This window comes from Pongo pygmaeus, chromosome 2, assembly GCF_028885625.2.
Source record: "Pongo pygmaeus isolate AG05252 chromosome 2, NHGRI_mPonPyg2-v2.0_pri, whole genome shotgun sequence".
In the NCBI taxonomy this organism is placed as follows: Eukaryota; Metazoa; Chordata; class Mammalia; order Primates; family Hominidae; genus Pongo; species Pongo pygmaeus.
In genome coordinates, this window is record NC_085930.1 from 138,839,550 (window position 1) to 138,852,183 (window position 12,634).

General features: G+C 41.3%; 1 protein-coding gene across 2 annotated transcripts in view; it reads left to right on the forward strand.

The window, feature by feature from the left end:
- LOC129033974 (collagen alpha-4(VI) chain-like) overlaps positions 1–12,634 on the forward strand; it is a 105,574-nt gene that overhangs the window by 21,416 nt on the left and 71,524 nt on the right. For both annotated transcript variants that reach the window (XM_054483242.2, XM_054483241.2), the window contains exons 4-8: positions 408–995; positions 1,700–2,305; positions 5,183–5,812; positions 10,196–10,741; positions 11,303–11,857. In XM_054483242.2, coding sequence (XP_054339217.1) covers positions 408–995; positions 1,700–2,305; positions 5,183–5,812; positions 10,196–10,741; positions 11,303–11,857 — 2,925 coding nt within the window. The remainder of the gene's footprint in view (positions 1–407; positions 996–1,699; positions 2,306–5,182; positions 5,813–10,195; positions 10,742–11,302; positions 11,858–12,634) is intronic.

Consider the following 12,634-nt stretch of genomic DNA (forward strand, 5'->3'; position numbering starts at 1 on the left):
AGGTTTGTTTGTCAAAAGATAGGAGGCTGATGGCTTTTTCTGACTGGGAAGAAGACATTCCCTTTCTTAGCATGTTGCTTAATTTACAGAGTGCTTTTCTTCTTAATAAAATTTAAGGGATTTTCTAAGTGAATTTCAAGGTTGGAAGTATCGGTAGAGCAGGTCTGAAATCTCAGAAGGTGATGGAGCAGAGAGAAGGAAAGGTATGGGGGGATGTTAATGTTATTGCTCTGAGTACACTGTCATTTGGGGTGAGGGTAGTGTCTGAGGACCACTAAGTATAGGCTGCCTGCCATTATTCTTCTTTTCTGCATTGGTTCCAAGCAGCTTGAACCATTGGTTCAATGGTTCAAAGCATTTTGAGTGAAGATCCAGTAATCCAATCCCTTTTGCCGTCTCTCTTACAGCTTGCAGAGAAGCAGCCCTGGCAGACATTGTGTTTCTAGTAGACAGTTCAACTAGCATCGGACCCCAAAACTTCCAGAAAGTCAAGAACTTCCTTTACTCTGTCATCTTGGGGCTTGACATCAGCAGTGACCATGTCCGAGTGGGACTTGCCCAGTATAATGACAACATCTACCCAGCCTTCCAGCTGAACCAGCACCCTCTGAAGAGCATGGTCTTGGAGCAGATCCAGAATCTGCCATACCGCACAGGAGGCACAAACACAGGGAGCGCCCTGGAGTTTATCAGGACCAACTATTTGACTGAGGAGTCCGGCAGTCGGGCCAAGGACAGAGTTCCTCAGATAGTTATCCTGGTGACTGACGGGGAGTCAAATGATGAGGTCCAGGAGGTGGCTGACCGATTGAAAGAAGATGGAGTTGTTGTGTATGTGGTAGGGGTCAATGTCCAGGATGTCCAAGAGTTGCAAAAAATAGCCAGTGAGCCATTTGAGAAGTTTCTCTTCAACACCGAAAACTTCAATATCCTGCAGGATTTTTCAGGAAGTATTCTTCAGACTCTGTGCTCAGCAGTGGAGGGTAAGATAAAAGGTAAGAAGCTGTGTTAGAACCCAAGATTCCAACCATGCCAGCTCACTACAGTATAACCCAGAATACGCTGGGTGTATGGGAGGGCAAGGAGTGCCCGGCATCACTGGAGAACCTGGGGAGACTTCCTAGGGGAAGGGATTGAAGGCTGGATGGAGTTCTTGTGGGTAGAAAGGAACATCTTGCCATGTTGTTCAAAGGAAACAGCATGGGTTTTGAAAGCCAGAAGATCTGTTTTTTAATCCTGTCTTTGCAACTTTCTAGTTATGTGAGCAAGGACAAGTGGCTTCACTTTTTCACTTCAATTTTCTCATCTGCACAAAGAAAATAATACTTGTTTAGAAGAAAGGTTTATGAGGATTAAATCAGATAAAATGTATAAAAAGCTCTAGCATAAAGTATGTCCTCAGTTAACTTCCCTTGCCTCCTCTATTGTTTGAACAAGAGTAATTGAACAAGAGTAGGTTAGTATAATAAAACAGACAACAAGGCAGCAGGCTGTAAGAGAGGAAAAGCCTTGTGATAGAGTCCCACATAGAGGAAGGGAAGTACAATATACAGAGAGTTGTATAAAGATAGTACTTCTACCTCTCACATTGGGCACACAAAACCATCCTTATATTCAATTTTCATGAGAGTTTGATTTGATTTACTTTCTCCTTTTGTCTTTTTCTGGCCCCCTGGTTTCCCTTTCCCTTTACTTCCAGAATTCATCAAAGCCTATGCAGACGTGGTCTTTCTTGCTGACACATCACAGGACACATCACGGGCCAGTTTCCAGAGGATGCAGAATTTCCTCTCCAGAGTGATTGGCATGCTGGAGGTTGGCAGGGACAAGTACCAAATTGGGCTGGCTCAGTATGGTGATCAAGGTCACACTGAGTTTTTGCTCAATACCTACAAGACCCAGAATGAGATGATAGCTCACATTCGTGAGCGTTTTGTGCCCCTGGGTCGCTCCAGGAGGACAGGCAAGGCACTGCGATACCTTCTTCAGACATTCTTCCAGGAGGAAGCAGGAAGCCGGTTTCTCCAGGGCGTTCCCCAGTATGCAGTGATCATTAATTCAGGCAAATCAGAGGATGAAGTCCAGGATGCTGCACAGAGACTAAGAGAGAAAGGTGTGAAAGTTATGTCTGTGGGTGTGCAGGACTTTGACAGGAGAGAACTGGAAGGGATGGGATCCCCAGACCTTGTCTATGATATGCAGAGAGAAGATGAAGTCAGACACATAGTAGAAGATATGAATGTGGTGATCCAAGGAACTGGACAGCAGGAACACAGGATTACAGCCAACGAGGAGGCTGTAGGAGGTAAAATTTTGTCCTAGGATATATGAGACACTGGGAGATCTCAGTGTAAAAGGAAAGTCTGGGGAAAGAGCAGAGAAGGTGGGTATTCTGGATTCCTCAGTACTGGGGTACTAGCACTAGCAGACAGGAAAGAGTAGGAAGCATGGGATGCCTCAGGCACAACCTTGTTTTAGTTAACTATGGTCACAATGATGCTGCATAACAAACTGGATGAAAAGTCAGTGGCTGAAAAGAATCACTTATTCTCACAGATCAGTTGAGGAACAGCTGATCTTGGCTGGGCCCAAACAAACGGCTTTGCTGATATTGTCTCTTCACAGATTTGGGATTTGTCTGGGTGTTGGTTGATCTAGGTTTGGCTCTGCTCTACATATCTCTCATCTTATTCCTGGGATCATCAGGCTAGTCTGGGCATATTCTTCTCCTGGTAATTGCAGAGGTACCAGAGAGAAAACCAATTGCATAAGCATTTCTCAAACCTCTGCTGCATCGTCTGCTAACATTTCATTGGCTCAAGCAAGTCATATGGCTATGTTGAGATCAGTAGAGTAGAAAAGAATATCTTCCCATGGAAATAAGGAGTAAGGAGATAATATTTCTGAGTAAGAACCTAAATTACCATATACCTTTTCCAGGAGAAGGAGCACTCAGGCTTCTCCCCATAGATTAGATAAAGTACTTCCTTATGTTGGCATCCAAGACACTCAAGGGAGATACTAATGGCATTTTGGTTAAGACAATTCATAGTGTAGAATTGTCCTGTGCATTGTCAGAGGTTTGATATCCCTAGTTTCTGCCAGTATCATCCCTGAATCATTATGGTAATCCAAAACATCCCCATACATTTCCAAAATGTCCCTTGTAGATAGGTACCACTCTTGGCTGAGAACTACTGAGCCTTATCTCCTGCTAAGTCTTTGTACACATTCTATTCACCGACCAAGCTGAACTACTCATAATTTGCTGTATGTATATCATGCTTTCCAACCTCTGTCTCTGCTCTTGAATACACTATAATATCAGCTTGTGATGCCCACAGTCAAAATTTACCCTTCAGTTCTTAAGTTACCCTCTTGATGAAGCATCCTTTGAGCCCCACAACTAGAAGTGGCCAATTTTTCCTTTCTCGAAATTGTCACACCTCTGCCCAGACCTATCAACAATTAGAGCTTGGGGTCCTTGGAAATTTATGGGCAGAAAAAAGACAAACACATATGTGACAAGAAGAGGAAATCTAAACAGAAGTAATAAGGAACTAAGAAGCACATTATGGAGGTACCATATTAAGCAGAGATAGATAGTACAAAAGGAGGGCATACCAGAGGATGTGGGCTGGAAGGAATTGTGCTGGTCCCTCTATAACAGGTATTATTTTAATATATAGGAGAAGGGAGGAGGGTACTCTGGGCAAGGGGAAGAACCATGTAAGGGGTCTACGCTCCTGGTAAGGGTGTGGAAATGGGAATGGTCTGGATGAATGTGGAACAAAGTTTAAAAATGGAGACAATTTGGATCAGTGGAAGAGTATAGAAGCAGTGAGAGATAAGAATGGATTAGGTATGATAGACCCTGACTACAGGATCTCAAAGACTCTAGAAGTAATTGGTGGGCAGCTTTTAAGCAAGAAGTATGACATGACCAAAGCAGTGTTTCAGGAAACCTTAAGCGGGCAGGTTGGGTTCCAAATGGCACCTCAGACTCAGAAAGACTTTAAGGCTGAGCTGTCATCTGGCCACATGGAGAGGATGTCTGGGCCCAGCCCAAGGGTGGCTCTGATAATGAGGAAAGGGAAGGAATCCTGAAGACAATTTCAAAGGAGAATAACAGCACTTGGTACAAGAAGGTGAAGGAAAGGAGATGTCAAAAATGTCTGGAGTTTCTAGCATCAGTGTTTTAGACTTGCTAAAATTGTGGACAACACCCTCTTTTAAAATCTAGGATTGAATTTTGATTCTTTATGAAAAAGGACCACAGGGGAAATTTCAGGACACCAAGAGACAAAAGAGAAAGTTAAAAGGTTATTCTATTGCCCCTAAACCTTGTTTCACAATATTCAGTTGTTTACACAGTGGTTTCAAGCTTCCGCATGTGTGGTTTTGGCTCTCTGCTAGGGAGATTTCCTTTTTCACGGATCAAAGCAGATATGGACCTTGACACTATGGGGACACAGTGGTCTGTGTCCCCGCAATAGGCACTGTCTCAAATAGAGATAGTGGTGTTTGCATTCTTCTTGGCAGCGAGTTTATGTTTTATTCCTTCATCTGAGGTAAGTGGAAGGGAAAGTTCTTCTGTAGCAAAATGAAACAGCCAGCTAGCCTAATATTTGGATAAAGATTTTTCATAGAAACTTGCAACATTTCAGGCTGCCTCTGTTAAAATGACATGACATTGATCAGAGAAAGGTTTAGAAATTAACAGCCACAGTTAATTTTCATCTTTTGGGAGGTTTCAGGCCTATAAATGAGAACTTGACCCAGGGTCTCTTGAAACTAGAAAAATGAAGAAAAATTAGTCAAGACTCAGATTCTTCTGACGGACTTAGATAAATTGAAAAGCAATCTTGAAGCACTTTACTGTCGATATTCGTGTATTTAAATATTTTGCAAGTGATGTGAATACTCTTCCACATGAGAATTTCTGAAATAGGTATGAACTCTGTGATGTTCTTTGACCATCATGCCAAATAAAGGCTTCTTTTAAATTATAAAATGTAGAAATATAAGTTCATATGATACATATTATTATAATTGTAATAATAAATATATTATGTAACATATAAAATACATTATAATACAGCTTTTATATATTAATGTTGTCTTTATGTTATATTAATGCTCTTATGATAAAGCCATTCTTTCTGATTTTGTCTGTTTGCAGCATGTGCAACTGCTATCCCGGCTGACTTAGTATTCCTCATTGAGGAATTTAGCAGGGTTAGGCAACCCAATTTCCAACAAGTTGTCAATTTCCTAAAGACCATTGTCAGTTCTCTAAGCATTCGTCCTGATACTGTGAGATTTGGCTTGGTCTTCTACAGTGAGGAACCACGACTTGAATTTTCACTGGATGCGTTTCAGAATCCAGCCAAAATCTTGGAGCATTTGGACAAATTAACCTACCAGGAAAGAAAAGGAAGGACGAAGACTGGTGCTGCGTTAGATTTCCTGAGGAACGAGGTTTTCATTCAGGAGAAGGGTAGCCGGTCCAACCACGGTGTGCAGCAGATAGCTGTAGTCATCACGGAAAGCTTCTCCCAAGACAGCGTATCTAGACCCGCTTCTCGCCTCCGAAGGGCAGGCATCACCATCTATGCAGTGGGCACCCACAATGTCTCAGAGAGTAAGGACCTGGAGAAGATAGCATCATACCCTCCTTGGAAGTATTCAGTCCCCCTGGAATCCTTTTTGCAGCTCTCCATAGTAGGAAGCAAGCTTACAAACCAGCTTTGCTCTGAGATGGTGGACAGTAAAGTTTCCATTAGTGGGACGAGCTATCCCCTACACGAAGGTAGGAGGGTCTTTTCCAAATTTGATGTTTTTAAACAAAAAACTTTTCTTAAGTCTTTTTAGTTGCTCCATGTACCCATCTCCTCTATCCTCCAACAAAGAAAAGATTTTGAAGTCAATTCATTAAAAAACCAGAAACTGAAACTTTGTTTATCTTGATGCCAAACAATGCAGGAGAATATGAAGTAAAAAGGCAACATTTCTAGCACCTCCTATCTTATCCTTCATCCCTTTAAAAAATTATGTAAATTTTGATCTCGCACTGTCAGTCAGACTGGAGTGCAGTGGCACAATCATAGCTCACTGTAACCTTGAACTCCTGGGGTTAGGTGATCCTCCAGTCTCACCCTCCTAAGTAGCTGAGACTACAGGCATGCACTCCCATGCCCAGCTAATTTTATAATTTTTTTTGCAGAGACAGGGTCTCATTATGTTGCCCAGGAAGGTCTCGAATTTCTGGCCTCAAGTGATCCTTCGTCTTGGCCTCCCAAAGCTCTGGGATTACAGGTGTGGGCCACCATGCCTGGCCCCCTTCTGTTTTAACAGTTTGATGAAGAGTTGTGTATATTTACAGTAGAAGCCCTAAGGAACCGAGTGTGGACTGAACAAATCTTAAGTCACTGAAGCAGGCAACTACTTTAAAAAGGATACAAACACACTTGAATTTGTAAAATGTTATTTTCTTTTTTATTTATTTTCTTCTCAGAAACTATTGTTTCTCACATACTTGAAATTTAAAAAGTTAACTTAATACATATAAATGAATGTTAATTTGGCAATCTTTTGGTATAGGGCCAAGGTTTCTTTGAGTATGAGCCCTGCTGATTGGATTTCATGTATTTTCTTTATAAACCATCCAATATTATGTTATCAATAATTTCCAGTTTCAGTTTCTTTAAAGGAGAAAGACTTTTGAAACAATTCAAAACAGAAACAGAAATAGCTATTGATTTTTATAATCTTAAAAATGCAGTCTTTCGTAATGCTATCTGGTACACTGGCAATTTTTTAAAAAATAACTTTCTTTTATTGAGTCTTTTTAAAGCAGTTAAGCTGGTTTTCATAGATGCAATAAACCTCTTTTACTCACAGTCAAATCCTGCTGATTTGCGCAATATTTGATTAATTATGTAATTATAACAACAAAACTGCCATAAACAAGCTGGGGACAAACCCGCCTTCATCTTGGTAAGCTTGTTCTTTCACTGGTTGAAGCAGAACTTCAGGCACTCATTGTTTTATGGGAGCATCACTCATGCTTTACAGAGGAAAGGGAGAACATTGATTTATCTGGTGAGTCACTAAAGTGGAGGTTGGTCAGGAGAGTTCCTACTACATATGCAGTTAAACAAAAAAACACACACCAGAAAAAACATAGTGGTTAAGTGTATGCCCTTTGGCATATGAATGCCCAAATTTTAAATCCTAGATTTGGCACTTACTGATTGTTATGAAAATCTTTGTGTCTGTCTGTCTTCTAATCTATTTTTGTCTACCCATGTTAGTATTTCTTAGATTCAAATTAGAATCATAGATTTAAATTAGAATCGTTGAAATGTACATAATTGAGGTAAAAATTCAAGGCTATAATTATGTTTTCAAGGGAAAATCACTGAGATTTTTTTCTTGTTAAACACTGAGTGATCTGGTAATTTCTTGATTACTTGTGCTGAGGTCTAGAAATCTGAAATATCTAAATAAATTTCTATCTTTCTTTTTGACCTATATTTTTAGTTCCTTTCTGTGTTCTAGGAATGAGAAACAAAATTGTTATAATGTGAATTTCATTTCCGTGTGCCTATCTGCCTATATTCTGTAGATGAGAAGGACAGAAGACAAGCACTACTAGTTCACAGTATGAAGAGCTGAGAGTTGTTGTTGTTGTTTTTTGATACTGCAGAGAAGCTAAAAAGAAACTTGCAATCAGAAAAAGTAGCCCAAAGTCTAGATGGGTTGGGGAAGGGGGTAGCCTAGAGGTAAATAGAAGCTATGATGATTTTACCAGAATTTTGTCTTGGATGATCACAATGATCATAATATCTACCATTTACTGGCCATTTGCCATGTATCAGATATTCTGCTAAGCACTGTATGTGTATGATTGATGTGAATGCTCGGCAACCTCCAGACTGTAAGAAATATTCTCTTTCTCTTTTCCCCCAATCTGCTAAGACTGACAAGAATGTACAGTGCAGGCAATATTTAGGGTCCTCGGCTCCTCTTGACAATCCAAGGGCCCTGGACTGTAGTGAAGCCTCCTTGGGCTGCTCCTATAGGGGCTAGCTGCAGAAATGCCCTTTCCTGCACAGTGGTCCTTTTCTCTGACACTGGGCAGCCATCTATGTGTCACCAGTGGATGCTGGAGTCCAGCAAAGTTTGGGTTTTTGCCTTATTTTTCCATAATTTCCCCCCTACTCTCCAGAATTCAGCAAACACTTACCATGGAGTGAATGACTCCTTTCTCTACCTGCTTTAAGCTACATTCCTTTCCAATGCATGCCCCTTTAGGATAGCATCGCCAGATGAAATATAGGACACCCAATTACATTTGAATTTCATTCATATAAACAACAAGGGTTTTTTAAGTATGCCACACATATTGCATGGACCTAGGTCCTCCTACATGAAGACCTGAGCAGGGAGCCCAATTCCCACCTTAGACCACTTCCCTTTCAGCCAAGAAATGAAAAGGCTCTTCCTAGGGCCAAGGGAATCCAGAGATTAACAACTCAAGGCTGGGCTGCCCTTATTGAGAGGGAGTGGAGAAAATTTTTTTTTTTTAGAGGAATCTGCTAGATGACAAAAATAATAAAACACCAGCTACTCTTAACTCTACATCTTTAATACTGAACTCTGCTCTGTTTACATGACATTACTGTCTTCTCACAATAAGCTTATTGAGTAGGTGTCAACATCCTCATTTGATAGATCAGGAAACTGAGATGCAAGGGGGCCAAGCTTGCTAGTAACCGAGGAGACAGGATTAAATTTAGAGCCACTTGCCCTGGAGGCTGGGCTTTAACACAAGGTGACTGATTTAATTCACACTCTTTTTTAAAACAATTTCTTCTAAAAAAAAAAAAAAGGGATACATGTGCAGAACGTGCAGGTTTGTTACATAGGTACACGTGTGCCATGGTGGATTGCTGCACCTATTGACCTGTCTTCTAAGTTCCCTCGCCTCAACCCCCTGTTTCCCTCTCAGTGTCCATCTATTCTCAATGTTCAACTCCCACTTATGAATGAGAACATGCGGTGTTTGGTTTTCTGCTACTGTGTTAGTTTGCTGAGAATGATGGCTTCCAGCTTCATCCATGTCCCTGCAAAGGACATTATCTCATTCCTTTTTATGGCCGCATAGTATTCCATGGTATATATGTACCACATTTTCTTTATCCAGTCTATCACTGTTGGGCATTTGGGTTGGTTCCATGTCATTGCTATTGTAAATAATACTGCAATAAACAGATATGTGCATGTGTCTTTATAGTAGAATAATTTATATTCCTTTGGGTATATACTCAGTAATGGGATTGCTGGGTCAAATGGTATTTCTGGTTCTAGATCCTTGAGGAATCGCCATACCGTCTTCCACAATTATTGAACTTATTTACATTCCCACCAGCAGTATAAAAGCGTTCCTATTTCTCCACAGCCTCACTAGCATCTGTTGTTTCCTAATTCAGGCTCATATAATAGAGAATGTTTTAAATTAACTTGTCAAATTATTAAATTAAATTAAATTTTAGGATGTACACACTTTTGCCCATGTACTTAAAAAGCACAGCTTGGATGGGAGGCAGGGATAATGGAATCTGAAACAATTCATAGGTTCAAATGTGCTCTGATTTTCCTTTCATTTCCTTAACTTCCCCATTTGAGAAATGTCAAGTTATATTTCCTTCGTGTCTTAAGTGGGGTTGATCAGAAACAGACTCTGAGACAACGATTTGGATGCAAATTATTTATCTGGGTGGTGATCCCAGGGGACGCTGATAGGAGAGTGGAGATTTAAGAACCAGTTCGGGATGAGGAGTAACCTACAGGTTATTGCTACAGGCAACTGGGGACTCAGGGAAACCATGCAGGACTTACCTTAGAGTGGTTCTATGCAATGAACAAGGGAGCTGGGGTCTTTATCCACCAACCTCTGTCAGTTATTGGGTGGTGGCTGCTTCTAGACTCACTCCCAGGCATTCTGGTCTTCCTAGTGTGCCAGCTGATCATGCTCTTGGCCAAAGAGTACCTGTAGGCAGAGTCACAGGTGCTGTCAAGGGAACAAAGAGTACTGAGGGAATATGGGTGGAGATTGGGATCAATCGCTCTGGTTCTTCACCATCTCAGACGCTGTTATGATGGGTTCTTGCTTCTTTTTATTGCCTAGGTTGTGTGCACATCGAAAAGGCAGATATTTACTTCCTTATTGATGGGTCTGGCAGCATCTATCCAGAAGATTTTCTTGAGATGAAGGTGTTCATGAATGAAGTGATAAAGATGTTCCAGATCGGGCCCAACAGAGTACAGTTTGGAGTCATTCAGTACTCAGACAAAATTAAAAGTAAATTTATCCTCAGCCAGTATCCCAGTGTGGCAGAGCTGAAGGTAGCCATTGATAACATCCAGCAGGGGGGAGGTGGCACCACAACCGGTGAGGCCTTGAACAACATGACTCAGGTTTTTGCAGACACCGGCCGAATCAATGTTGCTCGATACCTTATAGTCATCACTGATGGTAAATCTTCAGACCCGGTGGCTGAGGCTGCAGAGGGATTGAGGGCAAATGGAGTTAACATTTATGCCATTGGAATAAGAGAAGCTAACATTGATGAGCTTAAGGAAATAGCTAAAGACAAGATATTTTTTGTGTATGAGTTTGATTTACTGAAGGACATCCAAAAAGAAGTGGTACAGGACATCTGCTCCTCAGAGGGTAAGACTTTTTCTTCTTCAATCTCCTTTCCCACCTCTCCAAGAATATGTACCTGATTTATTTAAGTAAGCTTCATTCTTTTACGCATTTTTTTCCCAAGACTGGATCTTGCTGTGTTGTCCAGGCTGGTCTTGAACTCCTGGGCTCAAGCAATCCTCCTGCCTCGGCCTCCCAAAGTGCTAGGATTACAGGTGTGAGCCACCACACCTAGCCAGCTTCATTCTTTAATCATGGATTCACTGTTTGGCAGCTTAGTACTGGACACTCAAAGTGACCACAACCTAGAATGAAGCAAGATGGTCAAGTTTTATATATTTATCATACAGCTGTAGCTTATTTTGAGACTACTCTGAATTGCAGAACAACTCTGCTGGGTTGCAGAGTATTTGTTTCATTGAATTCCTCTTCCACTCCCTTCTAAAATATTTTTGTGTTGTATATATGCCATTCCAGACTGTCCCTGGGGACTTGTAATTAATTGGCTTCAGATTCTTTTTTTCTTTTTTTTTTTTTGGTTTCAGATTCCTAATGAATGTTCTGTTCTGTTTCCTTTTTCCCCAGCCTGTAAGAATAGTAAAGCTGACATTATCTTCCTGATAGATGGTTCAGAATCTATCTCCCCAAAAGACTTTGAAAAGATGAAAAGATTTGTGGAGAGCATGGTGAACCAATCTAATATTGGTACTGATGGAATTCAAATTGGCCTTTTGCAGTTCAGCTCAAGCCCCCAGGAAGAATTCAGGCTCAACCAATACTACTCAAAGGCAGACATTTACAGTGCCATCTTTGATGTTCAGCAGATGAGGGATGGCACCCGCACTGGGAAAGCTCTGAATTTCACTCTGCCTTTTTTTGACAGTTCAAAAGGAGGGAGACCCAGTGTTCAACAATATTTGATTGTGATCACCGATGGGGTCGCCCAAGATAATGTAATCACACCAGCCAAAGCCCTCAGGGACAAAAACATAATTATTTTTGCCATTGGGGTGGGAGAAGCCAAAAAATCGCAGCTTGTGGAGATCACTAATGATGAGGACAAAGTGTACCATGATGTAAATTTTGAGGCCCTGCAGAACCTGGAGAAGGAAATTCTTTCTAAGGTCTGTGATCCACAAGGTGAGTGACAGAGAATTGTTATTTGATCCACAAGCTCATCGTAGGTGTTAGAGATCCTATTGGTTCTCTTAATAAAGTAAAACTCTGATCCTTCTAACTAGGCAAGGAGGGGAGCAGGAGATCACCCTGTAGGGCCTGAACTCCTGATGCTGTTGTTCACCCTCCCCTGGGGATTCTTTTAATCATTCCCATGGTTGTCATCACTTTGGCTTCTGAAGGCCTGAAGCTTCTTAGAACTCTGTCTCTAGGAAGTCCTCACAACTCCTCCTTTAATTCCTTATAGCATAGGCAAAACCAGATTGGAATGTGTAAACACAATGTGCTGAAGGTTTGGCCATGTCAAGAGGGAAATAGAAGCAGAGAATAATGTCAGTTAGACAGTCTCTCTTATGAAACAGAATACAGTGTCTTCTCTATGAGGCTGTGTACAGGGGTCTGCCTACTTGGTTGCCAATCTTCTTCCATATGGCCAAGGTCATCCTTAATCCCATTCCGTCTCCTCAAGTTTTTATCCAAAGCTGCAAGGCGTAAAGACAGGGGTTGTTCCTTTTGACAGTCGGGGTCTGCTTTTCTTCCCCAAGACTTGCCTTTCAGTGGGTGATTGAAGGGCTCCCAAACTTAAGCATACATTTGAATCATCTAGGGATCTTGTTAAAATGCAGATTCTGAATTCAGCAGATCAGCATTCTGCATTTCTAACAAGCTCCCAGGTGACGCAGATTTTGCAGGTCCTCATCATACATTGAGTAGTAGGATAGGATAGGATAGAATAGTATA